The sequence below is a fragment of the Dermochelys coriacea genome, chromosome 14, assembly GCF_009764565.3.
Source record: "Dermochelys coriacea isolate rDerCor1 chromosome 14, rDerCor1.pri.v4, whole genome shotgun sequence".
NCBI lineage: Eukaryota > Metazoa > Chordata > Testudines > Dermochelyidae > Dermochelys > Dermochelys coriacea.
This window is the reverse complement of record NC_050081.1, coordinates 30241400-30269369: the sequence shown is the minus strand read 5'-3', so window position 1 is coordinate 30269369 and position 27970 is coordinate 30241400. Positions and strand designations below refer to the sequence as shown.

Genomic DNA, 27970 nt, shown 5'->3' with positions numbered 1-27970 from the left:
CCTTAGAATCATAGAATATCAGGGTTGGAAGGGACCTCAGGAGATCATCTAGTCCAACCCCCTGCTCAAAGTAGGACCAATCCCCAATTTTTGCCCCAAATGGCCCCCTCAGGGATTGAACTCTCACCCCACTTCATGGAGACCAGCCCCACCTGCTGAACCCCTGCCCTGCTCCCTGAAGAACAGCACCCCAACTGCTCCCTTCAGTGCAGTGCCATGCCTCCTAATGTATCCTGCCCCCACAGAACAGCACCCCCTTGTGCCATACTGGGGGCTTAGCCCAGCCCTAGAAAGCGAATCCAAATCATGGAGTGTTCCAGTCTAAACCCAACTCTTTGGGCAGCACAGCAGAGAAAGCCATAAGCCCCACACATGAGCCGAGAGGGCATCTGCTACGTCCCAGGCTAGCTCCTTCAGTAGGGGTCTGGGCAGAGGAGAGGTGTGTACAGGGGGAAAGGGAGGGGTATGCATGGAGCTGGTACTCTCCCAGCCATGCCCCAGGGCATAGCTGTGCCATGCAACAGGCCTGCTCTGGGCCCAGACCCAAGCTGTGAAGCCTGGGCAAAAAGCAAGTGCTAAGCAGCAGGGTCTGGATGCCATGGGGCTGGAGAGGTTGGCTGGGGAAGCTGGTGGTGCAGGGGAGGGTAGACACTCAGACCCTATGGGGGGCATGAGCAGGCAGGCATCCAGGGGTCAGTTCTGCTGCCCACACCATGTAATGAGTTTGAGGCTCCCTACTCTGCTCCAGCAGGCCTAGATCCTGCACCAAGACCCAGCCCAGCAAACCTGCTCTGAATCCTGCACTTTGTCCCAGCCAGCTCTGGCAAGCTCAGAACCGGGGCCTCTGGCCTAGCCCACCTGGTCTAACCAGCCCAGCCAGCTTTGCCTTGGGGAACTGGCTTCCTCTGTCACACAAAACAACCCTCTCCCCCACCATTCCCTATGGACTAAGGCCAATTAGCCCTCCCTCCCCACCAATCACCATGGGCCCCCTCCCTGCTCTGTGACCACATGCTCTGGGCCCCTGGGAACAGAGATCAGCATCCAGCCCCGACCAGTCGGGAGTTTTGCTGGATCCATGCTGGAAGCAGAGAGCTAGGGCTGCCCCCATTGTAGATGGAGGTGACTCAGTTTCAAGAGGGCGCCATGCTCTTCCTCCACCCCCAAGAAAAGCTGGGGGAGCATGAGCAGGGCAAGCCCCTGCAGCCAGCTCTCAGCCCATCCATTCCTTGTGGGCCCCCAGGGGCAACTGCTATTAGGGGATACATGGGGCAGAGCCAGGCCTGCAGGCAGCTGCTCCCACCCCCAAGATGGAGCAGGCTCTACTGCCCTGCCTCACTGTGATCCCTGCAGTGCTCTCCGGGCTCAGGCAGTGGTGAGCAGGCCCCGCTCTCGCATCCACCCCACAGCTAGAGCCAGCTGCAGCCCACCACCAACCCCAAGCCCACTCTGGGGAGACCACTGCCATCCACAGCTCTCCAGGCAAGCGAGGCCACCTGCCCCCCCAAACCCTGTGCCCAGCAAGGGCAACAGAGCAGGCCACAGGAGAGGGTGGGAGACGGTCATGGAAGGGCAGCATCGAGCAGGGCTCACTCCCTCCTCCTGCAGGTGGGTGCCAGCAGCTCAGAGAGGACACACAGAGGGGCGAGTGGAATCACAGAGTTTATTGGGGCAGTTCCCACAACTTTAACGGTTCGACTTGGCCACACGCTCCAGCTCGTCCTTCTTCTTGATAGCGTAGGAATTGGAGGAGCCCTGGGAGGGGGAAATATGGTGAGATTCCCCCCCAAGATGGAGCCACCCCCACAGCCCAAGACCCAGCTCAGCACCCCCTAGGGCACAGGGGCACTCCCCAGTGGTGACAGCACTGCACCGCAAAGGGACAATTGTAGGGCAAGCTGCTAGCAGGGCTCAAAGGCTCATACTAATTGCCAGGGGCAGGTGAGGAAAGGGGGCCATTGGGGGCCCTGAGGCAGGAGCAGTGCTGGAGCCCTTCACTGCTAGGGACACACATGGACTCAAAGCCAGGGGGCAGCTGGAGAAATTTCCCCTCCATCGGGTGTAGTTATCCACACAGCCCCCAGGAGGCAGTCACCCCCCAGTGGTGACCCAGGCTAGTGAAGCACCAGAGGGAAAGCAGCTACATGGTACAGAAGCCCTTTGGCACCAGTCTGTGTCAACACGAGTGGCTGCATTGGTGGGACCGTCCCTGTGCACAGCCAGCCCCTAAGCGGCAAAGGGCAGAGCAGGCCACAGGAAGGAGGGGCTCACCTGAGCCATGCCTCAGACTCCAGACAGCACAAATCTGGGCAGGGTGCTGTCTGGGAGTCCAGCGCTTGCCCACCTGCTCAGAGCGGAGGATGAGCGCATCTCCCAGAGCAATGGGCCAAGCCTGCCCACAGTTCTCACCTTGGCAGCATTGATGAGTTCATCGGCCAGGCACTCAGCGATGGTCTTGATGTTGCGGAAGGCGGCCTCACGGGCCCCAGTGCACAGCAGCCAGATGGCCTGGGGTGGGGGGCAGAGAAGGGTTACCAAGTGCCCAGAGACAGTGGGCGTCAGTGCCCAGCCCATACACACTGTGGAGTGGGCACCAGGCACAGCCACATGGGGAGGGGAGTGACGCTCAGGGACAGAGGAGCACACTGTGCGCACATGCATGGCCAGGGAGGGGTGTACCTGGTTGACACGGCGCAGCGGGGACACATCGACAGCCTGTCTCCGGACAGTGCCAGCACGGCCGATGCGGGTCGAGTCCTCCCTGGGCCCGCTGTTGATGATGGCGTTGACCAGGACCTGCAGGGGGTTCTGCACAGAGAGTTAGATGGACAGGTCAGCTAGGGCAGAGATCCCACATAACCTCCCCCCACCCCCACTGAGATCACATGCACAGAGCCCCGCCCCCGAACCCTCCCTCCCACACCCCCACCTGGCCAGGAGAGCCAGCACCCCAACCCCCACCCCTGGACCACCCAGCAGCCCACCTCCCCAGTGAGCAGGTGGATGATCTCGAAGGCATGCTTGACGATGCGCACGGTCATGAGCTTCTTGCCGTTGTTGCGGCCGTGCATCATCATGGAGTTGGTGAGGCGCTCCACGATGGGGCACTGGGCCTTGCGGAAGCGTTTGGCTGCGTAGCGCCCGGCACTGTGGGGCAGGTACTTGGCGTATTTCTCCTTCACCGCAATGTAGTCCTGGGCCGGGGAGAGACACCGGTTCAGAGGCAGTCGGAGAGGGGAAACCCCCCCACCCCATGCTGACAGGGACAGCCACAGTCTGAAAGCAATGGGGTGGCAGACCCAGGCATCCTACTCCGCCCACTACAAGGGTGCACAGAAAGTGTGAGCTGTGAGGAGAGGTGAGGGACCTAGGCACCCCCGACCCCTCTCCCTGACAGGGCACAGATAGGGTGTGAGCGGTTCACTCCCTGCAGCCCACCTGCTATGCACAGAGGGCATGAGTTATAGGGGGATCCAGGCATCCTGCCTTACTCCCTGCAGCCCCTCCTGCTGCATACAGAGAGAGTGAGGTGTGTGCGTGTGGGGAACTCAGGCACCACTCAGGCTCCCCAAACCTGAAGGGAGATGTCATTGATCTGAACATCGTCTGTGCTCCATTTCCCGAAGAGCTTGATGTCGGGGGTCTCCGCCACAGCGGGCACAGTCTCCCACTCGGTCATTCTGGGGAGGGAAGAAGGGAGGGTCAAGCAATGCAGCACCACTCAATCCCCCCCCACAAATGGGGCACCCCAATGCCATGGCCCATCCCTACAGGGCAGACCCCCCCAAACTCCAGACCCCTGGACCTCACCAGCAGCCCCCCTCAATGTCCCCACAGTGCTGTGCAATCCCCACTGACACCCATGGGACAGCCCCCTCCCCCCCCAGTCATAGAGTATCAGGGTTAGAAGGGCCCTCAGGAGGTCACATCTAGTCCAACCCCCTGCTCAAACCAGGACCAATCCCCAACTAAATCATCCCAGCCAGGGCTTTGTCAAGCCTGACTTTAAAAACCTCTAAGGATAGAGATTCCACCATCTCCCTAGGTAACCCATTCCAGTGCTTCACCACCTTCCTAGTGAAAAAGTTTTTCCTAATATCCAACCTAAATCTCCCCCACTGCAACTTGAGACCATTACTCCTTGTTCTATCATCCGGTACCATTGAGAACTGTCTAGATCCATCCTCTCTGGAACCCCCTTTCAAGTAGTTGGAAGCAGCTATCAAATCCCCCCTCATTCTTCTCTTCTGCAGATTAAATAATCCCCCTTCCCTCAGCCTCTCCTCATAAATCATGTGCTCACAAGTCATGTCTTCCAGCCCCCTAGTCATTTTTGTTGCCCTCCCCTGAACTCTCTCCAGTTTGTCCACATCCTTCTTGTAGTGTGCGGCCCAAAGCTGGACACAGTACTCCAGATGAGGCCTCACCAATGCCGAATAGAGGGGAACGATCATGTCCCTTGATCTGCTGGCAATGCCCCATCTCATACAGCCCAAAGTCCCCCACACTGCCCCCCTGTGGTGGGGGATGCGCAAAATGACTCCCGAGGAGGAATCGCCAGGATAGCTGCTATGGGGAGCTGCTGCCTCTGGCTCCTGCCACCTGGGGCGCGTCAGTGCGGTGCCCACTCGGCTCACTGCGCCCGTCGGGGGAGAACAGGTGGTGTCTGCACGGCAGGAATGGGACCCCGGCCCGGGTGGGGAATCAAGCCCCATGGGGAGGAGGCTGCACCTGGAAACATCCCCTGTGGTGCGGTTCCTCCCATCGCGGGCCCCTCCCGCCCCCAAGCGCGGTCCCGAGGTGCCAATCTCCCCGCACGGCTCCACGCGCCACCCCGGGATTCCATCACCCCACGCGCGGGGCCCTCCCGCCCCTAGGGTTCCACCCGCCCCTTCGCCCCACGCGCGGCGGCGCCGGGGATCCAGCCCCTCACTCCCGTCGCCCCACGCACGGCCCCAGGATTCCATCCGCCGCGTCACTCCACACGCGGGCCCCCAGCCCCACTCAGCGTTCTATCCCTTCCCCCGCACTCACATGGCGGCAGCTCCAGCAGCGTCCGGCCCAGGAAAAAGAACTCTACACGGGGTCTCCCAGGCTCTTAAGAGCGAGAGGGCCGAGAAGAGCTTCCGGTGGCGAACTGCGCATGCGGCATTCTGCGTTCAGAGGCGGCACGCAGGTGCGACGAGGCGTTCCGAAGCCTCGCTTCCGCCCAGGTCTTTGCCCGCAAATCTATTGCGTGCGTGCGTAAGCGTGCCCCCATTTCTACGTCCGGAATCGTCCACATGTACGGCCCCCTCCGACGCATACGTGCACCGCTCACCCTTTCGTTTCAAAAATGACCGCTCTGGCGAGCGCATGCGTAGCATGTGTTCTGTGCCGCCACCGCTTCTCGCGCGTGCGTAGCGAGGAAGCACAAAGCCCAGAGCCTGCTCTTTGCCAGGTTGCGCTGCTATCGCGCTTGTGCACTGGCAGCTGCGAAGCGAACAACAGCCATGTCTAGTGAGGGCACAGCTGCCCTAGGTACCCTCTCCGTGGGTATTAGTGGGAAAGCAGCTGTAGGGCTCGTTCCTGAGCTCGGGCTTTTTCCTCCTTTGGACACCAGTGTAGCTATACCAGCAACCCCCCTGGAGCAGATGCAGCTTAGACTGGCAGAGAGGGCTTCTGCCGCTACAGTTTATACCAGTTGCTCAGGCAAAATAAGCTCTCCAAGGAGAACGACTGGCATAGCTGGTGCTGAACTAGGGCTAGTGGGGCATGGAAATGCCAGGCGACAAGCCTAAGCAGGCAGAACACCTCAGCCTGGAAATTCTTTGGGGTTCTGCCTCGAGTGAGCCAGTTAGCAGGGAAGGCCCTGGGAGGTGCCCATGCATGTGCATCGGTGATGGCCTCACTAGGAGCCTCGCGCAGCTGGCCCAGCTCTGGGGGAGGGAGCCGCCAGCCAGCCTGGTTCGCACGTCGGCCGCATGGTGAAAGGGTCAAGGCCAGTCACTGGGGACAGGCAGTGGGCAGCGCAGGCTGGGAGTGTCCTTGCTGGGCCCCTCGGTGTTCGGCCAGCCTCTTGGCTGAGGGACGTCCGGGCGGCTCCGCCAATGTGTCCGGAGCTATGGAGGGAGGAGTGGGCTGGCTCCTCAGAGCCTGACAGGGGGCTTGCTGGTGTCCTCCCCACCCCACCTTGCCCAGCCTCTCCCATGCCCCCCTTAACTCCCATCTCACCTGGCCTGCCCCCAGCCTGGCTTTCCCAGTGCCCTCCAACTCTCATTCCACCCAGCTTCTCCTGTCCCACTCCAACCCTCGCCCCCTCCACTCTCTCCAGTCCTCCTCTCAGCCCCCACCCTGCCCGGCCTCTTCCTTTGCCCCCCAACCTCGATCCCACCCAGTCTCCCCAGCAGCCCCTGCCCGCCAACCCCCACCCCAGCCAGACTTCTTAGTGTCCCCCAACCTTCACCCCACATGGCCTCCACAGTGCCCCCTGGCCTCCCCAACCCCCACTATACCTAGCTTTTCCAGTGCCTCCCAAGCCCCAACCCACCTGGCCTCCCCTATCCCCTATTCCCTCCCAGATCCCTTCCCCACCCATCCTCCCCTCTGCTCCCCAACCTCAACCCCTGGCCTCCATGTGACAAAGTGGGAATTTTCTGTAATATTTTTTCCAATGCCAATGAGTGCCTTAGTTTCCCCCAGTACTTTACAGTGCTACACAGTGGCTGCCGGATGGTTAACTCTGCTCCTGAGGCAGTGCAGGAGAGATTGGAGGGGATGTCACCTCGCTGCCTGGTCGTTTTAGGACTGGCTGAAACTGACCCGGATCAATGGAGGATCCGGAAAGCCAACGGGAGCCCCTGGCACTGAACAGCTGACACCCCCAATGCACTGGGCCCTGAAGAGCAGGCAGGTCTCTGCCCAGGAATCTGGCTCAGCTGGATTCGCTGGGCAGAGCTCAGGGCGTGAAGCAGCAAGGCTGGAGCCCAGCAGGGCCAGATAAACATTTTGTGGGCCTGGCGCCAAACATATTTGTGGGTCCCCATGGAGGCAATGGAGCATGGCATGGGGAGGTCAGTCCCGAGAGCGAGGGGCCAGCCAGAGGCAATGGGGCATGGCATTGCAGGGCTGACCCCACTCTGCCCAGTTCAGTGGAAGGGCACTATTTACAAACTGGCAGTTGCCAGACACACACTGGCCTGCCCAGCCCTGTGCTGCCAGCAAGCCCCTTCCCCTCAGGGGTGGGCCCATGCCACACCACACAGCCCCTCCCCCCCCCAACATCAGAACATCCCGCTGATTCCCTATGGCCAGAGCCCCCCTGAACTCACTATGCCCAGTGCTCCCCCAGACTCTGATACAAATGCACAGTCCCCTGCACAACACCACTCCTGCCCAGCGCCCCCATGCCCACAGCCCCACCACAACTACCAGGCACCTGACACAAAACCCCCTCCCTAGTGCCCCAACACACGCAGATCTTTCCCGCCCCCTCACAGCCAAGCCCTCCCGCAACCCTCCAGAACCCCACTCCCCCATGCCCTGCCTCCTGGCTGCACTCACTAGCCCTGCTGGGAGGCGACTGTGTCTGCCGGGCTGAGCCATCAGTGCAGCCAGGGCTGGTCCCAGGGCCGGGAATCGCTCTGGCTCCTCCGGAGTGGCGCAATCAGCCAGGCCAGGGCCTGCCCCGGCTGGGCTCCCTCAGGATCCACTTGCCTGGAGGGGCCCAGCCAAGCCCCCTGCACTGTCCCCCCCACAACTGGATGAGACTGGCCAGGCTCAGGTGGGGATGGGAAGCAGAGACTGCCCAGAGCCAGAGGTGCACTTGGGTCCAACCAGGGGGCAGAGAGGAGCTGGCAGGTGGGGCCAGGGGGTGGAGAGGAGCAAATGATGAGTGGGGAGAGCCAGCGGGCTGGTGGGGTCTTGGGGCCCAGTGCAAGCAGAGCATGCCGGGGCCCCTTCTGACCATGGAGCCATTGGCGCCATTGTAAACCCCGGTACTGGAGCCCAGGGGCTCACTCCAGGAGGTGGTAAGGCCGCGTGGCCTCCCCTTGCAGAAGAGTGGGGCCCCTGGGGGGTCTGGCTCACTGAAGAAGTGGATCCTCCAAGGGACTGTTTAAAAGCTGGGGGTTAGCACTGATTCTGTGGCTCTGTGACACCTCCCCACCCCCACCCCACCTGGCCTCCCTCATACCCCTGATCCCCCCATTCCCACCTCACCTGGCCTCCCCAGCCTGCCCCACTCCAGGCCCTGTATCCCTCCCCCTCCCCCGCCCCCCCCCCCGCGTGGGGTAACACTCTTGAGCAGGTCAAAAGTCTCTGGGGATTTTATTCTCGTGCTCTGGCCGTGGGGGCCCCCTAGGAGCAGAGCAGCTGGCAGGCCTCCCCCAGGCTGCTGCGGGGGTGCATGCGGCGGCGGCGCAGGTGCTGCACGCTGGCATCTACGTGGAAACCCGTCTGCTTGTCACGGATGGAGGCACGCAGGTGCCGCTGGGTGGTCTGCATCTGCTGCACATTGGTTGCTGCCTTCTGCAAGGATCGCTCCAGCTGCATGCTGCCCTGCGGGAGGGACAGGTGGACAGGGAACACCGTCACCTCCCTGCAGCCAGCTGAGATACTCCTGAATCCCACCTAACTATATCTCATCCCTAGCAGCTAGGCAAAGTCACCCTTCCTCCAGAAACACCATTACCTCCCTTTAGCAGGATGAGGTACTCCTGCCAAGCAACGCTGTCACCCCTACAGCCTTCACAGCCAGGCAAGGTACCCCCACTCAGCAACACCATCACCCCCCTATGGCTGGGGAAGGTATCTCTGCCAACCAATGCTTTCACTCCTACAGCCATTGCAGCCACGCAAGGTATCCCTACTCAGCAACACCATCATCCCCTACGGCCAGGCAAGATATCCCCATCCAGTAACACCATCACCTCCATACAGCTGGGCAAGGTTCCTCCAACTAACAGCACCATCACCACTGAAAACCTCGCAAGAAAGACCATCACTCCCATAGCCATGCCAGCCATGCAAGATACACCCATCCAGCAACACTGTCACCATGCTACAGACATCACAACCGGGCAAGGTACCCCCAGATGGATAACACCACCGTTCCCTACAGCCATACCTGTGGGTGAGACCGCTGGAACTTACCTGGGTGAGGATCTGGGCCTCAGGCAGTTGGGTGCCCACATGGTGCTGGTACACCCGCACCAGGGGCCGGGTCAGCTTCTCCCGCACCTCCAGGTATTGGCTGGACTCAGGGCCCTAGAATAATGTAGCAGGGGTCAGAGCAGGGTAGCCTCACCTGGGGGAGCCCCCTCCACCCCCAGCCAATTTCCCCTTCCCATGTTCATCCCTCGGGTGCCCCCAGCCAGTCTGCCCTTCCCCTGAATGCCCCCAGACAGTCCCTTCTTCCTCTGCCCATCCCTCAGCTGCCCCCAGCTAGTCCCTTTTTCCCCTGCCCATTCCCCGGGTGCCCCCAGCCGGTCCCTTCTTCCCTTCCTGCCCCCCAGCAAAGTGTCACTCCCTGCCTGCCCCTAGCTGGTCCCTCCTTCCCCCATAAGGATAAGACCTTTGTCTGTAGCCATATTGCAAGTCCTAAAGCCTAAAGCCTGCCTCTGCAGCCAGATTAAAAGAGCAGCAGCCATTAGCTGAGAAGCAGGAAGTCACATCCTCACATTCCATCTAAATTACACTAAAACAATGTAGTATCAGGCTGTTAAGAAGAAGATGCCATTCTAATGGCACCCACTATCACCAGATAAAAAAACAAATCTTAAGGTTGTTAAAGAAAACTTAGTTGTATAGCATTGTGTCTGTCAAGAAATCACTTATCAATAGTTGTGGTTGTGAAATCTTCATTTCTTTATTGTTTTGTCATTATGGTCCCCACTTCCCTGTTGTTTGTCTGTATGATCTCTGTCTGGTTCTTTGATTGTTTCTGTTTGTTACATAATTAATTTTGGTAGGTGTAAATTAATTACGGTGGTGGGGTAGGGTTGGTTAAAAATGTTGTTACAGTGTGGTAGCATTGGTTAGTGTCATAACTGGTTAAGGTACAGCTAAGCAGGCCTCAAGTTTCACCATATAAACTGGGGACCAAAAGGAAGTTCTTTCGGAACCAACTCCAGGACACAACCCCAAGAACAGAGTTGCCAGAACTCAACATCCTGCCAATGACACTGTGCAGAAACTGGAGTTCCCGAGATGACCTGATCCTGACTGGCCATCAAGAAAAGTCCATCTGTCTCTTTAGGAGTCGTGAGCATTGTATGTGTAACGTGTGCATTCTGGTTTTTGGTGATGGTTAATAAATAGAGGTTACGTAGGATATTACTATGTTAGGCTCTTTCACTGGTAAAAGATCCCATAAACCCCTCAAAAGATTAAGCCCTGAGTCCACAGGGAAAGGGTGTTTGCCCAGAGCCCACGGAGGGGTAAAGTTAGGTGCCTTTTGCCTGGAGCCCTAGGAAGTGGGAAAGGATGGGGGTGCCTAAATTAAGAGGGTTACGCCTTGAGTCCTAGGAACTGGGTAAAGGTGGGATGTCCTAGAGTGTGTGAGTAACGGATGATTTTAGTGGGTAACACCCCTGCCCACCCCCCCAGCAAAGTTTCCCCCCCACACACTAGCCCCCAGCTCCTCTGCCCTCCCAGCACAGGGTCACCTCCTACAACCCCCTCTGCCCCCACTCACCATGGTCATGCCCTGGGTGATGCCCAGCTCCCCGTGGAAGCGCTGGCAACGGTTTAGGGTGCTGCGCATGCCCCCCAGTGCCATGTAGAGACGCTCCTGGCCAGGGAGGGAGCGAAGGGTGAGGTGTGGGGGGCACGCTGGGTCCCCACAGGGACAGGTTACCCCAACCCCCAGATTCAGGGACCACATCAGAGACCTTCCCCCTAGCCAGTAGCTGGGGCCTGAGCCCCCGCTTGGCCTCCCAATGGGGGTGGGGCACAATCAGTCCTTTAGTGTGCCATCCCCTGCCACAGCAGTGTGGTTCTGGGCCTGTGATCTGATATAGGGATGGAGGCATGAGGGCAGCGTGGGGCAGGGGCTGTGGGGCTGGTATAGAGTTGGGAGGATGGGGGAGCATGGGGCAAGGGCTGTGGGGCTGATATAGAGTTGGGGGGTTAGGGGAGTTTGGGGCAGGGGCTGCAGGGCTGTTATTGAGCTGGAGGGATGGGGGAATGTGGTGCATGGGCTGTGGGGCTGGTACAGAGCTGGGGGGATGGGGGAGCATGGGTCATGATCTGTGGAGCTAGTAAGGAGCTTGGGGTGATGGGGAGCATGGAGTAGGGGCTGTGGGTCTGGTATAGAGCTGGGGGGGATGGGGGAGTGTGGGGTAGGGGCTGTTGGTCTGGTATGGTGCTGGGAGGATGGGGAATTGTGCCGCAGGGGGCTAGTATAGGAATGATGTGATGAAGTGGGACTGTTCTTAATGTTTTCTCTGAATACTGTGTGGGTGCCTCAGTTTCCCCTATGCATTACTTAAGGATCTAGGTGGTGGGATAAGGGTGTGTGATTGTTGCAGAGCCCTAGAGGGGCAGTGTGATGCTGTCTGCACAGAGAATGGTCGACACCCTGTCTCCTGGCAACTGATGACCTGGACCTCTCCCCTGCAAGGTGCCAACTGAAGGTGTTGGAGATCAGATGGCCTCCTTGCCCAGAAAAGGCACAAAGGCCAGAGGAGGGGCTGGAGGGAGTTTCAGTTTGGAGCTGGCTGGGGAGATGGGAGGAGGCCCAGAACCTGGGTCTGGCCTCCCTACCCCCCACTGACTGAGGGGTCCTGTTTTCTGTACCTACAAGCTCTGTTTTAGACTGTGTTCCTGTCGTCTACTAAACCTTCTGTTTTACTGGGTGACTGAGAATCATGATGAACTGCAGGAAGTGGGGGGTGCAGGGTCCTGACTCCCCCACACAACTGAGGTGAGATGTACTGCATCTCATGGATGGCGCTTCCTGCAGTAAGTGACTGAGGAGCAGCAAAATGAAGGGGGATTAACAAGGACCAAGTGTGCTGAAGGCTCAGAAAGGAGTGGTTTCAGGAGGCAGAGGAGCTACGCTTAACCCCTGGGAGTGTGTGACCAGCGAGAAGGACTGTTGCAGTAACGGGGTTCCCCGGGGACTGCGGTGAACGGTTCCAGGAGTGGAGAAGTCTGTGTCTTGACTCTGGGCGAGAGGTGATGACCTGGAGAAGAGCTGGCACAGTAGGGGTTCTACCTGGAAACAGTGGGGAGCTTAGAGCACACAGGCTTGCAAGTCCACAATAACTTAGGCCATCACTTTGCTGTTCCCATCACCATCTCATTAAGAAGGACATTCTTGAAAAAGAGTGCAAAAAGAGAGGGTTATGCATTGGAAAGTTCACCAAAGCACAGTTAATTGTGCAGCTGGAGGATGATGACCACTCTAAGGAGCAGATTCCTGACCCAAATGGGGCTACAAGAGGATCTGGGAGCAGCTGGAGCAGTAGTCAGGCATTCCAAGGACTCCTGTCCCCCACAAGACGGAGGTCTTCATGATCAGGTTCCCCATCAGGGGATCAGAGACGGATGGAATTGGAGCTGAGTCTGAAAGAGCTGGAGGACAGTGAGAAGGAGTGAGAGGACCGTGAGAGACAGCGAGAGCCCGAGAAAGAGCTGCCGGAGGAGCAGCTGCAGCATGAACTGGCAATGGTGGAGCAGAGAGGCATAGGGGACTTCCCAGGTGGTGAATGGGGATAGACCCCGGGGTGCCAGTTCCTCAGGGAACCTCAATACTAAATTGCTCCCCTGGTTAAGGAGGGGAGGATGTGGATGCTCACATCACTGCCTTTAAGCAGGCTGGTGATTTGAACAAGGGGGACCCTGTGGAAAAGCCCTGGTATCTAGTTCACTTGCTGGGTCCCAAGGCCATAGACGCGTCAGCCAGATGGATGGGGTGGTGGACAGGCTTCCAATCCTGGCTCCAGCCTATGTGTCTGCGTGGACTCTCCTGGGCTCAGGTCCCTCAGACCCACAGTGAGAGCGGAAGGTGGTGGTCAATGGGGAGACATTCCTGGGGTGACGAGATCCTGGGACAGAGAGAACCTTTGTCAGGCCCTGGGTGGTGCAGCCTCACCAGATGCTGAAGGGCTGTGTGACCTGCGTGAAGGTCCCAGGTATGAAGCCATTCGCCCTGCCTGTGGTCCAGATCCCTGTGCAGACACAGGAGGGGTCGGGCTGGCTGGTAGTTGGGATTCTTGGCTGTGAGGTCCTGTTGGGGATGCCTGTGTCTATTTGGGATAGGATCCGGACCCTGGTCCTGTAACGGCCAAGGATTTGAATTTGAATCCAGAGAACCAATCGACTGAGACTGAAATTGTCAGTGAAAATCAAATGACCTGGCTTGCAGGGGGGAGGAACTGCTAGGCTCGGGATACCTGCCTGCCTGTAACCAGAGCCCTGGGGTTGAGTGGGACAGAGAGATGCTCCTCGCCCCCCTGCACACTGGAGTGGGGTCTCACGATGGCTCTGATGCTGTTACCAAAGCAGCAAGCTCGCTGCCTAATCCCACTGGGACAGCAAGGGCAGCGCTGAGAATGGTGGGAACTGAGACCCCAGCTGAGTGGGGGGACACACAGGCAGGGCAGGTCAGCTGCCAACCAGGTTTGCCTGGTCCAGATGCGCTGCTGGGAAGTGATTCCATGGCAGGGAGGGAGTTACCAGGGACAGGGCTCAGCAGGGCTGTGACCCCAGGCCCAGCCAGCGAGAGGGAACAGGTCCCCATCCCTTCCCCAAGAGCTGAATTCCAGACCAAGCTGCAGGATGCCTCCTTGGAGAAGCTGAGGGAACTTGCTGGCCACAGCACTGCAAACCCCCTTGGGGAAGGCTGCAGGGAAATATTCCTGTGGGAGAAGGATTCCTGTACCGGGAATGGGCTCCCCAAGGGGAAGTAGAAATGTGGGGAATCAGGAGGCAGCTGGTGGTGCCAGCTTTATCAAGCTGCATCCTGTGGAAAGGAGCGACTCTGGAAGGGTATGGAGTGCTACTCTGCTGGCATCTATAATACTAACTGTGAATTTCGTAAGATCCTTCCACCTGCAAGATTTAAATGCATGGCAAGGAGCTGGCCCATGATGTTCTTCTCTCAGGACACCAGGGGATCCAGCGCACCAGGCAGCAGCTGCTGCAGAACTTTGACTGGCCCGGAGTGTGTGACGCAGCCCAGCAGTACTGCAGGTCCTGCGACCCCTGCCAGAGGGTGGGGAAGGCCTGGCTCCCTTGAGACCCCTGCCTACCATAGAGGAACCTTTCCAGAAGGTGCCTATGAACATAGTGGAGTCCCTCAGCAAGGCAACCCAGTTGGGAAGAAATACACCTTGGTGGTGATGGATTTTGCCACCCGCTAACCAGAGGCAGTGGCTCTGTCCTCCACTGTGGCAGACACATTGCTGACCATCTTCAGCAGAGTGGGGGTCCCCAGCAAGGTCCTTACAGACCAGGGGTCCAATTTCATGTCAGCCCTGCTCTGGGGCTTGTGGGAGAAATGTGGGGTCTAGCCTCCTGGGTCTCTGCATATCACTCTCAGTCCAACAGGCTGGGGGAGAGATTTTATGGACCCTGAGGATGATGCTGCGGACTTTTATGAATCAGCATCTGCAGGATTGGGACAAACCATTGGGAACAAACCAACCCGATGTGTAGAAAGAATAATAAATATGGCAGGCGACCAGCATGGCTTAACAGTGAAATCTTTGCTGATCTTAAACACAAAAAAGAAGCTTACAAGAAGTGGAAGATTGGACAAACGACCAGGGAAGAATATAAAAATATTGCTCAGGCATGCAGGAGTGAAATCAGGAAGGCCAATCCACACTTGGAGTTGCAGCTAGCAAGAGATGTTAAGAGTAACAAGAAAGGTTTCTTCAGATATGTTAGCAACAAGAAGAAGGTCAGGGAAAGAGTGGGCCCCTTACTGAATGGGGGAGGCAACCTAGTGACAGAGGATGTGGAAAAAGCTAATGTACTCAATGCTTTTTTCGCATCTGTCTTCACAAACAAGGTCAGCTCACAGACTACTGCACTGGGCAGCACAGCATGGGGAGGGTAACAGCCCTCTGTGTAGAAAGAAGTGGTTCAGGACTATTTAGAAAAATGGACAAGCACAAATCCATGACGCCGGATGCACTGCATCCAAGAGTGCTAAAGGAGTTGGTGGATGTGATTGCAGAGCCATTACCCATTATCTCTGAAAACTCATGGCGATCGGGGGGAGGTACCAGATGACTGGAAAAAGGCTAATGTAGTGCCCATCTTTAAAAAAGGGAAGGTGGAGGATCCAGGGAACTACAGGCCAGTCAGCCTCACCTCAGTCCCTGGAAAAATCATGGAGCAGGTCCTCAGAAAATCAATTCTGAAGCACTTAAAGGAGAGGAAAGTGATCAGGAACAGTCAGCATGGATTCACCCAGGGCAAGTCATGCCTCACTAATCTAATTGCCTTCTATGATGAGATAACTGGCTCTGTGGATGAAGGGAAAGCAGTGGATGTGATATATCTTGACTTTAGCAAAGCTTTTGATACAGTCTCCCACAGTATTCTTGCTAGCAAGTTAAAGAAGTATTGGCTGAATGAATGGACCATAAAGTGGATAGAAAGCTGGCTAGATTGTCGGGCTCAACAGGGTAGTGATCAATGGCTCCATGTCTAGTTGACAGCCGGTATCAAGCGGAGTGCCCCAAGGGTCAGTCCTGGGGCTGGTTTTGTTCAATATCTTAGTTAATTATCTGGAGGATGGCGTGGACTGCCCCCTCAGCAAGTTTGCAGATGACACTAAACTGGGAGGCGTGGTAGATATGCTGGAGGGTAGGGATAGGATACAGAAGGACCTAGACAAATTAGAGGATTGGGCCAAAAGCAATCTGAGGTTCAACAAGGACGAGTGCAGAGTCCTGCACTTAGGACGCAAGAATCCCATGCACTGCTACAGACTAGGGACCGAATGGCTAGGCAGCAGTTCTGCAGAAAAGAACCTAGGGGTTACAGTGGACGAGAAGCTGGATATGAGTCAACAGTGTGCCCTTGTTGCCAAGAAGGCTAATGGTATTTTGGGCTGTATAAGTAGGGGCATTGCCAGCAGATCAAGGGATGTGATCATTCCCCTCTATTCGGCATTGGTGAGGCCTCATCTGGAGTACTGTGTCCAGTTTTGGGCCCCACACTACAAGAAGGATGTGGAAAAATTGGAAAAAGTCAAGCAGAGATCAACAAAAATGATTAGGAGGCTGGAGCACATGATTTATGAGGAGAGGCTGAGGAGACTGGGATTATTTAGTCTGCAGAAGAGAAGAATGAGGGGGGATTTGATAGCTACTTTCAACTACCTAAAAGGGGGTTCCAAAGAGGGTGGAGCTAGGCTGTTCTCAGTGGTGGCAGATGACAGAAAAGGAGTAATGGTCTCAAGTTGCAGTGGGTGAGATTTAGGTTGGATATTAGGAAAAACTTTTTCACTAGGAAGGTGGTGAAGCACTGGAATGGGTTACCTAGGAAGATGGTGGAATCTCCTTCCTTAGAGGTTTTTAAGGTCAGGCTTGACAAAACCCTGGCTGGGAAGATTTAGTTGGGGATTGGTCCTGCTTTGAGCAGGGGGTTGGACTAAAGGACCTCCTGAGGTCCCTTCCAACCCTGATATTCTATGAAGTACCTGCCCCACCTGCAGTACAGGGAAATGGCCCAGGAATCCGCAGTGTTCTTCCCTTTCGAGCTGCTGTATTGGAGGAGAATGAGGGGACCCCTGGACCTGGTACAAGACGGTTGGGAGGAGAAGCGGGAAGACCCCCTGGTGGATCTCTTCCCTGAGATGAGAGCCAATCCTCCCATCAGGTGTCCCCCATTCAGAGTCACTGGGCAAACAGCCCTGAACCTGGAGAGAGTGGTCAAGGTCATGCTGGCTTTAGAGGTGATCCAGCCGTTCAACAGCCCATGGGCCTCAACCGTGTGGCTGGTCCCCAAGAAAGACAGGTCGATCCGATTCTTTGGGGACTATAAGAAGCTTAATGCCATCACCTGTGTCTGATGCCTACCCCATGCCTAGGCCTGAGATTCTAGACAAGCTGGCGGGAGGCTCATTACCTCTCTACTATGGATCTCACCAAGGGCGACTGGCAGGTGTCTTTGGACCCAGATGCCAGGTTGAAATCTGCCTTTACTACCCCTTTGGGGCTCTTTGAGTTCCTGGTCCTGTCTTTCAACCTCAAGGAGGCATCGGCCACCTCCCAGTGCCAGGTGAATCAGTTACTGAGGGGGATGGAGAACTTGGCCCTGGCGTACATTGATGATATCTGTTTCTTTAGCCAGACCTGGGATGAACACGTGTCCCAGGTGAAGAGGGTGCTGGGCTGCCTCAAGGAGGCAGGACTGATGGTAAAAGCTGGGAAGTGTAAAGTGGGAATGGCAGAGGTGTCGTACCTGGGCCACAAGGTGGGGAGCAGCTGCCCAAGCCCAGAGCCGGCCAAGGTGGAGACAATCAGAGACTGGCCCGTTCTTCAGACCAAGAAACAGGTCCAGGCCTTTATCAGGATGGCGGTGTACTACCGGAGGTTTGTACCACACTTTAGCTCCCTAGGTGCCCCCATCACTGAGCTATATGAGAAGGAGAAGACAGACGAGGTGGTCTGGACTGAGCAGTGCGCTGAGGGAGACTCTAATCCAGGGCCCAGTAAATCTGGTAAACCCAGACTTTGCCAAGCTCTTTACAGTGTTCACTGATGCCTCAGACTCAGGACTGGGCATGGTGCTGATGCAAACTGATGCTAAGGGGGAGAGACATTCCATCAGGTACCTGAACAAGAAGCTGCTGTCCAGGGAGCAGAACTATGCAGTCATAGAGAAGAAATGCCTGGCCATGGTGCAGACATTTAAAAAGCTGCAGCCGTATCTATTTGGGCAGCGCTTTACTTTGTATACTGACCACTCTTCTTGTACGTGGCTGCACAAACTGAAAGGGGCTGATGCCGAGCTGCTGGTGACAGACACACTTGGTCAGAGGGTGGCCAAGGTCAAGATGTGGCTATACTTCAACAAAAAAGCTTCAAAAACAGACTCCAACGAGAGACTGCTGAATTGGAATTAATTTGCAAACTGGATACAATTAACTTGGGCTTGAATAGAGACTGGGAATGGATGAGTCATTACACAAAGTAAAACTATTTCCCCATGGTATTTCTCCCTCCCACCCCACCCCCCACTGTTCCTCTGATATTCTTGTTAACTGCTGGAATTAGCCTACCTGCTTGTCACCATGAAAGGTTTTCCTCCTTCCCCCCCCTGCTGTTGGTGATGGCTTATCTTAAGTGATCACTCTCCTTACAGTGTGTATGATAAACCCATTGTTTCATGTTCTCTGTGTGTGTGTATATAAATCTCTCCTCTGTTTTTTCCACCAAATGCATCCGATGAAGTGAGCTGTAGCTCACGAAAGCTTATGCTCTAATAAATTTGTTAGTCTCTAAGGTGCCACAAGTACTCCTTTTCTTTTTAAGGTCAAGATGGGGGCTCTTAACCAAGAGAGCCCGAATCACAGCTCTCCAGACTGGAGCGCTGGGAGAAGACCCGATCTCAGTTTGAACCCAAGGGGTTTTGAGGTGGCAAAAGGGCATAGGCCACATAAACCTTCCCACATCCGGCCTGTGAGTGCCATCAAGTGCACCCGACCTAAGGGAGGGCGTGAAATTGGAAGGGCCTGGAGTAACTCCCACCAAGGAATGGGAGAGATGCTGGGGAATCCATGGGAACATTGGTGGGTTCAAACTTTCCCAGGTCACCGGCTAAAGTGACCCCGCTCAGTTTGGTCTCGAAGGGGGGAGAGATGTGATGAAGTGGGACTGTTCTTAATGTTCTCTCTGAATGCTGTGTGTGTGCCTCAGTTTTCCCTATGCATTACTTAAGGATCTAGGTGGTGGGATAAGGGTGTGTGATTGTTGCAGAGCCCTAGAGGGGCAGTGTGATGCTGTCTGCACATGGAATGGCTGACACCCTGTCTCCTGGCAACTGACCGACACCCTGTCTCCTGGCAACTGATGGCCTGGGCCCCTCCCCTGCAAGGTGCCAACTGAAGGTGTTGGAGATCAGATGGCCTCCTTGCCCAGAAAAGGCACAAAGGCCAGAGGAGGGGCTGGAGGGAGTTTCAGTTTGGAGCTGGCTGGGGAGATGGGAGGAGGCCCAGAACCTGGGTCTGGCCTCCCCATCCCCCAAGATGGACCTGACTGAGGGGTCCTGTTTTCTGTACCTACAAGCTCTGTTTTAGACTGTGTTCCTGTCGTCTACTAAACTTTCTGTTTTACTGGCTGGCTGAGAGTCATGGTGAATCGCAGGAAGTGGGGCTGTGGGGCCCTGACTCTCCCATACTCTGACAGCTGGGGACATGGGGGAGCATGGGGCAGGGACAGTGGGTCTGGTATAGAGCTGGGAGGATGAGGAAACATGGGGAAGGGGCTGTGGGTCTTGTATAGGGCTGGGAGCATAGAGGGGTGTGGGTAGGGGCTATGGCTCTGGTATAGAGCTATGGGGATGAGGGGAACCTGAGGCAGGGGCTGTGGGTCTGGTTTAGGGATTGTGGGAGTGTGTGGCAAAGGCTTTGGGGCTGGTATGGGGATGGGGGGAGTGTGGGGCAGGTGCTGTGGGGTTGGTGAACTTGGAGTGATAGGGGTAGCGTGGGGCAGGAGCTGTGGGGTTGGTATGGAGATAGGGGAGTGTGGGGCAGGGGCTTTGGGTCTGGTCTGGTGATGGGGGAGTGTGAGGCAGGGGTTTTGGGGCTGGCATAGAGCTGGGGAGATGGGGGAGTGTGGGGCAAGGGCTGTGGGGTTAGTAAGGAGCTTGGGATGATGGGGGTAGCCTGGGGCAGGGGCTGTGGGCCTGGTATACAGCTGGGGTGATCGGGGTAGCCTGAGGCAGGGACTGTGGGTCTGGTGTAGAGCTGGGGGTGTGGGGGGAGTGTGGGGCAGGGGCTGTGGGTCTGGTATAGGGATGGGGGAGTGTGTGGCAAGGGATGGGGGGTTGGTAAGGAGCTTGGGGTGATGAGGGTAGCCTGGGTCAGGGGTTGTGTGGCTGGTATAGAGGTGGGGGATCGGGGGGGGGGGGGGATCATGGTGCAATCATGGTGCAGTGGCTGTGGAGCTGGTATACAGCTGTGGACCTGGGGGAGCGTGAGGCACAGGCTGTGCGTCTGGTATAGAGCTGGGGGCACAGGGCAGTGTGGGGCAGAGCTGTGGGTCTGGTATGGGGATAAGGGAGAGTGGGGCGGGGGCTGTGGGTCTGGTATAGAGCTGGGGGGATGGGGGAGTGTGGGCAAGGGGCTGTGGGTCTGGTATGGGGATGTGGGGAGTGTGGGGTAGGGGCTTTGGGACTGGTATAGAGTTGGGGGATGGGGGGAATGTGGGGCAGGGACTCCCTCAGCTAGGCAGAAAGCCCCGCTGATTTGGGGGCTCCGGGCAATTTATGGGGTGGGTATGAGGAAGTGGGAATTTTCCATTATAGTTTGATGATGCCTGCGTGTGCCTCAGTTTCTCCTCACTTGTGCAGGGCTCCCGGGGGTGGGGCCAGACTGCTGGCTCTCCAGGCAGGTGGGTCTGAATGTGGCCTGGCTGACTGAGCTGGGGCGCGTCACTGGGGAAGGACTGGATGAGGCTGACCCCGGCTCTGGCGAATGCATGTGGACAAGGGGAAGGCCATTCTCCCAGCCATACCCCTAGTGCCCAGTGTCCCAGAGGGAACCGGATCCCCCTGCTCTGTGCAGGGAGGCTGGGCACAGACCGGACTCGCCAGCAGAGAGCAGGGCTGGAGCACAGGGGCTCTATCTAGGAAGCAGGCCCGCCAACGGGATGGGTGGGGGCAATTTCCCAGGGGCCCGGGAGATTTAAAAGGGTGCGTTGTGGTACTGGCAGCCGCAGAGGCAGTGACAGGGTAAGGGGTTCCATGGGGGGCAACATGTGGGGGGCCAGAGACAGGTGGAGGGCTTCTGTGGGAGGCAGAGGCAGGAGGACAGGTGGGGTACTTTGGGGGGCAACATGTGGGGGGATGAGGTGGGGGAAGGGTTCGTTGGGAGCAACCTGTGGGGGGAGATGGGGAGGCTCTGTGGGGGGCAGCATGTGGAGGACGGGCAGGGGGAGGGGTTCCGTGGAGGGGGCAGCATGTGGGGTGCAGGGGGAGCGGTTCTATGGGGAGCAGGGGGAGGGGTTCCATGGGGGCAGCATGTGGGTGAAGGGATGGGGTTCTGTGGGGGGGCAGCATGCAGGGAGGCAGGGGAGGGAGAGGGGTTCTGTTGGTGACAGCTAGTGGGGGGCAGGGGGAGGGGTGGGGTTCTGTGAGGGGCAGCATGCAGGGGGAGGGGTTCCATGGGCGCAACATGTGGAGGGGGAAGGGGCGAGGTTCCATGGGGGGCAGAATGCGGGGGAGAGGGGTTCCATGGGGGGGAGAGGTTCCATAGGGGGCAGCGTGCAAGGGGGCAGAGGGAAGGGTTCCATGGGGGGCATCATGCAGGAGGGGTGGGTGAAGCTTGCAGGGGGGGCAGGGTTTCTGTGGGGGGGCAGCATGCAGAGGGGAGGGGCAGGGTTCCATGTGGGGCAGCATGCAGCGGGGGGGGAGGGGTTCCATGGTGGTGGGGGGAGGGCTGGGGTTCCATGGGGGGCAGTGTGCAGGAGGCAAGGGGCAGCGGGAGGGATGGGGTTCTGGAGGGGCAGCTTGTGGGGGGGCAGGGGGCGGGGTTCCGTGGGGGGCAGGGGTTCCATGCAGGGAAGCGTGTGGAGGGGGCAAGGAGCATGCGCTCTCCGTACCTTGAGCGCCAGGGTCTCGTCCATCTTGCGCTGCAGGCTGCCATCGAGAGCCGCCTGGGCCTGCTGGCGCGTGGCCGTGGCCTGGGTCGTGGCTGCCCTGAGCGTCGCCAGCACCTCCTTGGAGCGCAGGGTCAGGCACCGCGCCTCCTCAATGGCCGCCGCGCACTCTGGGGGGACATGAGGTCAGAACTGGACCCTGGCTGGGCAGACCCCAGCCCTGCCTCCGTGACACAGTGACCCCAATGTTGTCCATGGGCCTGGGGGGGTGAACACGGGGAAGGGGTCTGGGGGGCAGGATCAAAGGTATGAGGGGAGCTGGGGGTGCATACGGGGGTGCTGTGGGGAGTTTAGTAGGGAGTCCTGGAGGGACACACTGGGAGTCTAAGGCAGGGGTCCCTGGGGGAGCTCTTGGGGGGCTGAGAGGGGGGTCCCTGGGGAAGACTGAAGGGGGCTGAGAGGGAGTCCCTGGAATGGGGTGGGGCAGGCCATGGGCTGAGGGGACTCTTGGGAGTTCCCTGGGAGTGAATGGGGTGGGGTCCCTGGAGTACATGGGCTGAGAGGGGCTGAGTGATGGCTGGTCTTCGGAGGTACACAAGGGCTCTGGGAGGGTCCTCGGGATGGGGTGGGGTCGGGCCGTACCTGGCGTGTAGGGCCCAATGGGGCTGGGTTTATGAGTGGGGGCAAATGGGAGTACACAAGGGCTGAGGGGGGCTCTTGGAGGACTGCGGGGGGTCCCCAGGGTGGAGCAGGCCAGGCCATACCTGGCGTGTAGGGCCCAACAGGGCTGGCCTGTGGGGTGGGGTTCCTCACTACGAAGGGGGACGAGGGCCGGCTCAAGCTGAGCCAGGAATCACGCTCGGCCTCCAGCAGCACCATGCGCAGCGGCTGCCCCAGCAGCTCCAGCACCTGCCCCCGCTCCTGGCACAGCGCCCCCAGGGTGTGCCGGCACCTGCTCAGTGCCTGGCACAGGGGACATGGGTCAGTGTGCCCCCCACACCCTCAAACCCCCACATCTGCTCAGTGCTTGGCACAGGGAACAGGGATCAGTGTGTCCCCCACACTCACCTGGCTCCTGCCAGAGAGCGCACCAGTGAGTGCCCAGCTCAGAGACAGCTGCGGTCAGAGGGACCAATCTCTGCAGCGCCTTTCTCAGCACAAGACTGGGGAGCACGGCAAGGGGGAAGCGATGGGAAGGGGGGTGGAACCTGGGCAGGGAGGGGTGGAAGGAGAGATGTGGGTCAATCCTGGGGTGGAGCAGGCTCTGTTGGCGAGGCGTCCTGACCATAGGGCAGGCTGGCGACTGGCAGGCAAAGAGCACGGCGAGGGACAGAGCAAGGGACTCAAAACAGGCCAGCAGGGGACGGCCCGAGGGGGCATAGGTTGGGCTGAGCTGCTCCCTTTGGGCTGGGTTTTCCTGGGGGATGCCAGGGCAGCCTGGCAAGAGGGGCAAACGGGGAGACACCGGCAGGGAGCTGGCACATCGGGCGCCCAGGGGAGGGGCCAACGCCCAGGCTATGATGGGAAGACGCCTCAGTGGGTAGCATGGGTGGGGGAGACAGCCCCAACCTATCACTACAGGGCCCCCAGGCTGCGGCCCAGAGGGGGGTGCACTCTTTGCCAGCCACCAGGGAGGTGACAGTACTCCTGGCCCTGACATAGCGGGCTAAGGGCTGCTGGCATCCTGCTGAGAATGGGCCCCGACTCCAGCACCTGGCCCAGTGCCCCAGAGGGACCAGAGTGGGATAATGGACTGTGGGTTGCCAGGCTTTTCAGTGCCCGGGACAGAACAGGGTGTAGGAAGGGGCAGGAGGCTGAGTGCACCGTGGAGCCTGAGCGCCTGTCAGCAGGGGGTGCGACAGAGGAAGGAGCTGGTAGCCCAGCCCCAAGGGGGCATCCTGGCAGGGATGGCAACCCTCCGACACACCTGCCCACCCTCTGCCAGACCGACTGGGTAGTGCCCAGCACCTGCCCTGGCATCTAGTTGCTGTCTAGGCCTGTGACCCTCCCTCCCCCGGCCCCACCTTAAGGTGCGCCTCTGACATGTCCATGTGCCCTTCCAGCTCCACTTTCAGCCTCTGCAGCTCCTTGCGTTCCCACCGCAGCAGTGCGTCCACCTGGTCTGGGGCCTGGGCGGGGGGGGGGGGGAATGGGCAGAGACGGGGGCAGGGTGAATGCTTAGCCCTCAGCAACGCCAGCCATTCCAGGCTCAGTGCTGGCTGTGCTGGGGGGTCTGGGGCGGGAGGGGGCTGGGGATGTGTGGTGGAGATATGGGGTGGATAGGTGTGGGGGTATCACCTGCTCTGGGGGTGGGGCGGTGCCCATGGGTGGCCATGCTGGGGGAGGGGGTGAGTGTAAGGGATTATGGGGCATGGGCAGGATGGGGAACACCAGGGGACTCTCATCTGCTCAGTGGGGGCCTGTGCTGGGTGGGGATGTGGGGTGCACGGGTTATTGGTGCCCGTGACAGGTTGTGATGGGAGGTGATGGGGCACAGGGGGTGGATAAAGAGTGTGGGAGTATGGGGGCCTTCTCACTTGTTTGGTGGTGGATTGGTCCCGGTGCCTGCCATGCTGGGAGATGGTGGGGCACAGAGGGGGATATGCAACATGGGGGTATATGGGGCATGGGGGGACACAAGGGGTGGGGGGCTTTCACTGGCACAGTGTGGAGCTGTTGCCTGAAACTATCCCTGTGGGGATGGTATGGGGCTCAGGGGGCTCTCATCTGCTCAGTGAGGGGGCGGGTCAGTGCCCACACTTGGCCAGGCTGGGGCAGTGGCACGGCTTGGGGGGATATGGGGTGTATCGGGGATATGAGCCATGGGGGGATGTCACCTGCAGTGCCTATGTCTGGGTGCGCTGGGGGACATGGAGTGCTGGGGCTATGGAGTACGGGAGGGATACAGGCAGGGCAGGATATGGGGTGTGGGGGGAATGGGGCCTGGTGAGATATGAGGTAGGGGGTTGTCACCTGCTCAGTGGGGGGCGGGTGTCAATGCCAGCATCTGGCCATGCTGGGGGGTGATGGGCACAGGGGTGTGTATGTGTGGAATATTGGGTGTGGGTGAATATGGGATCTGGGAGCGCTCACCTGCTTGGTGGGGGGCATGGGGCGTGGATAAGTAGTGAGGGGGATATGGGGCACAAGGTATATGGAGCATACAGGGGTACAAGTTATTGGAACTCCCACCTGCTCAATGGGGGGCTGGTGCCCATGCCTGGGATGGGGGGACACAGGGCAGGGGGGATAGAGGGCACATGGGAAATGGGGCATGGGGGATACAGGGCAGGGGCGCTCACCTGCTCGACTAGGGGCCCATCCCTGCACTTGGCCATGCTGGGGGGATGTGGGGCACGGGGGATAGAGGGCACAGGGGAAATGAAGTGCGGGGTATATAGGGTGGGGACTCTCATCTGCTTGGCTGGGGGCCAGTGCCTGCACCTGGCCCTGCTGAGGGGTTATGGGACATGGGGGATACAGGGCGCCAGGGGATAGAGGGCACAGGTGGGAAATGGGGCATGGGGGATATGTGGCATGAGGGGATAGAGGGCACAGATGAGGAAATGGGGTGCAGGAGATATGAGGTGGGGGGTCTCACCTGCTCGGCCGGGGGCCGGTGCCCACGCACCAGAGCACTCTGCCGGTTGGTGAGCAGCGCAGTGCGCACCTTGGCCAGGGCGGCATCGAGGTGCTGGCGTGATAGGTTGAGGTGCTTGGCCTGCTCGTTGAGCTCGGTGAGTGCCTGGCGCAGCCGGCTGACCACCAGGCGCACAGCACTGGCATAGTGGGCGGCCAGCCTGTTGCTCTGGCTGGCGCAGTGGTCCCGTAAGCAGGGCAGGGGCAGCTGGCTCACCCAGGGTGGGGGCTTCATCTTGCTCTTCCACAGCGTGATGCCTGACCCCTTGGGTGGCTTCTCCAGCGTCTCACCAGCCACCGTCACGTCCAGCTTGAAGCGCCAGCCCTGCAGCCGAGTGCGGCGCTCGTAGGGCGTCTCCTGGGGCTGGCTTGGGGACTGTGGTGGGCGCCACTGCGCCACCGCCTCCCGCAAGCAGCGCCCCCGCAGCTGCTGCGCCGCCCGCATTGTGGCGTTGGCCTCATTGCGCCAGGCCTCCGGGCCCGCCTGGCCCCGCAGTAGCTCAGCGGGGGGTCCCATGGCCAAGCTGCAGGGAAAAGAGGGGTCAGCACCGCCTGGCTTGGGAGACCCCCTCTGCCACAGACAGCCAGGGTCCTGAGCCCCGTCCCCCATCCCCTTCAAGGTGCCTTCCGGCCTGGGACCACCCAACTCAGGGTTACTCCAGTCCTACGGTGTGTGAAGGTGTCTGACACAGGGCAGGGCATACTGGGCTGGCTGGGCCTATGGGTCAGATCCGAGGGGCAGGGAGAGGCAGGAGGGATAGGAGGCTAGCTACCCAGTGGATCAGACCTCGGGGGTAGGGAGGGACAGGGGATAGAGAGCTGGTAGAGCCCTGTGAGTCAGATCCAGGGGGCAGGGAGAGATGGGGGGATAAGGGGCTGGCTACCTGGTGGGTCAGATCTGGGGGCAGGGAGAGGTGGAGGTTAGGGGGCTGGCTGGCCCGTGGATCAGAATGGGGTGTAAGAAGGGGCAGGAGGCAGGGGGGTTGGCTGACTCGTGGTCAGGGCAGGGAGGTGCAGGAGGCTAGGGGGCTGGCTTCCCCATGGTGGCTCTCCCTGCCTGCGAGGAGCCTTCCTGCCTGGTATGGGATCAGGCTGATACCAGTTCTCTGTGCCTCATGGGTGGATGCCCCAGTGCCGGCAATGCTGCCAGATCCTGGGAGCTCCCCCCAGGCACCCGCCTCCCTCCTCGCCTGCACCACCTCTCAGGGTCTGTGCCTCGCCGTGGAAACGGTTGCCACGGCAGCGGGTACTCGCCTCACAATACCCCCGTCCCATACAGTTGTGTGTGTGTGTGTGTGTGTGGGATCACGTCTGATGTGGCCTGGAGGGAAAAGGGGGAGCCATGGGGGGATCAAACCCTCTGAGCCAGCGGAAAGCAAACAGATGGGATTTTGCCCCTGGCACCAGGCCCGATCTCAGAGGGGGAGCTGCGGGGCTGGGCAGTGTCTCTTCAGGGGAAGGGGTTGGAGTGACCATAGTGCAAGTAAGGGTCTCACTACTGCTGCCAGCGGGGGGAAGAGCTCCCGTGCATGTGGTGCATAAGCGAGGACAGCCTGGGCCACCCCCCCCCCCAGTGTCCCTAGCTGGGGACAGCGGGACCAGGAGACAGAGAGCAATGCACTCTGGGAAGGGGGCTCCCACCATCCGGCCAGCTGGGAGGCAGGAGGCCAGATCCTGGGGCTCGGAGGACCAGGGCTGGGGGATGCCCGGCTTGCCACCAGTGCCAGGCCCGCACACCGTCACCATGACACGCGACTATGCAGACCCTGCATAGCAGGAACAGGTGTCATGACCCAGGGGTTGGCCATGGTGTTTGGGGCAAGTTGAGAGCCTGAACTGGGCCTGCTGGGGCTGGGCTGAACAGCCCCTGGAGGGGACACGCCCGCCCTCTACTGCCAGCCTATCCCACAGTGCCAGCAGCACCTCCACCCACATGCCCCCATCCTGACGGGATATGCTCTAGGGATTATTGTGGGGCATTTCTCCGGCCTGTTGCTCAGACTGGATAGGCACAGAGATCCCTTCTGGCCTGGGAATCTCTGAACAGCCCCATGCTACCCTTCCATCTGGCCATGCAGACCCAGGTCCAAGCTTTCCCCCTGGTTTCCCTCTCCCACCCCTGTATATCATCCTGGCTCCTTTCCGCCCCAGGTCCCCATCGTCCCTGCGGTGAGGTTATTGTGCCACAACTTCTTCAGCAAGAGGTTCACAGTGGGAGAGGAGGGTGGGGACCCTGGGATCAACCCTCTCCCATGTGGGGGCCCTAGAGGGACATCCCCCCACCTAGCCCTGGCTCTCCTTTCCCCTAGGGGAATACACTGTCTGCATCCTCCTACAGATGCAAACCCAGGGGCTGGGCCCAGATGCCATCACTGAGCTCATAGAGTGTGTGCAGGGGCCATGTTCATCACCTTCCAAGAGATATCAGGGGGGAGCCAAAGGAGAAGAGGGCATCAGAAAATGACACCCCTCTCTGACCCCAGCAGCAGTCACTGACCTCCCCCGACCCAGACCCCAGCCCCAAAGCTATTGTAAGAGAAAATAATATCCTCCCGACATGGGGTGAC

The 27970-nt window shown here is 59.0% G+C and overlaps 4 protein-coding genes and 1 long non-coding RNA gene across 5 annotated transcripts in view; 2 read left to right on the top strand and 3 right to left on the bottom strand.

Moving 5' to 3' along the window:
- The window catches only part of LOC119843027 (zinc finger protein 850-like), a 765636-nt gene that overhangs the window by 205994 nt on the left and 531672 nt on the right, over positions 1–27970 (top strand). The window lies entirely within an intron of this gene.
- Positions 1–27970, bottom strand: part of LOC119842502 (zinc finger protein 251-like) — a 503489-nt gene that overhangs the window by 396022 nt on the left and 79497 nt on the right. The window lies entirely within an intron of this gene.
- Positions 1645–5253, bottom strand: RPS5 (ribosomal protein S5). The gene is made up of 6 exons (XM_038370788.2): positions 5035–5253; positions 3575–3680; positions 2985–3194; positions 2680–2808; positions 2410–2508; positions 1645–1755 (listed from the first exon to the last, which is right to left on the bottom strand). Exons 2-6 carry the CDS (start codon positions 3677–3679, stop codon positions 1687–1689), a joined length of 612 nt encoding a protein of 203 aa, XP_038226716.1. The 5' UTR covers position 3680; positions 5035–5253; the 3' UTR covers positions 1645–1686.
- Positions 1937–13751, top strand: LOC122456674. Its single transcript, XR_006275665.1, has 3 exons — positions 1937–2059; positions 2637–2647; positions 13741–13751. It is a non-coding gene; the product is annotated as an uncharacterized LOC122456674 (long non-coding RNA).
- Positions 8213–26061, bottom strand: CCDC105 (coiled-coil domain containing 105). Its single transcript, XM_038371928.2, has 7 exons — positions 25366–26061; positions 23789–23893; positions 22529–22727; positions 21768–21934; positions 10676–10771; positions 9133–9246; positions 8213–8538 (listed from the first exon to the last, which is right to left on the bottom strand). The coding sequence occupies exons 1-7, from the start codon at positions 26011–26013 to the stop codon at positions 8338–8340; spliced, it is 1530 nt and encodes a 509-aa protein (XP_038227856.2). The 5' UTR covers positions 26014–26061; the 3' UTR covers positions 8213–8337.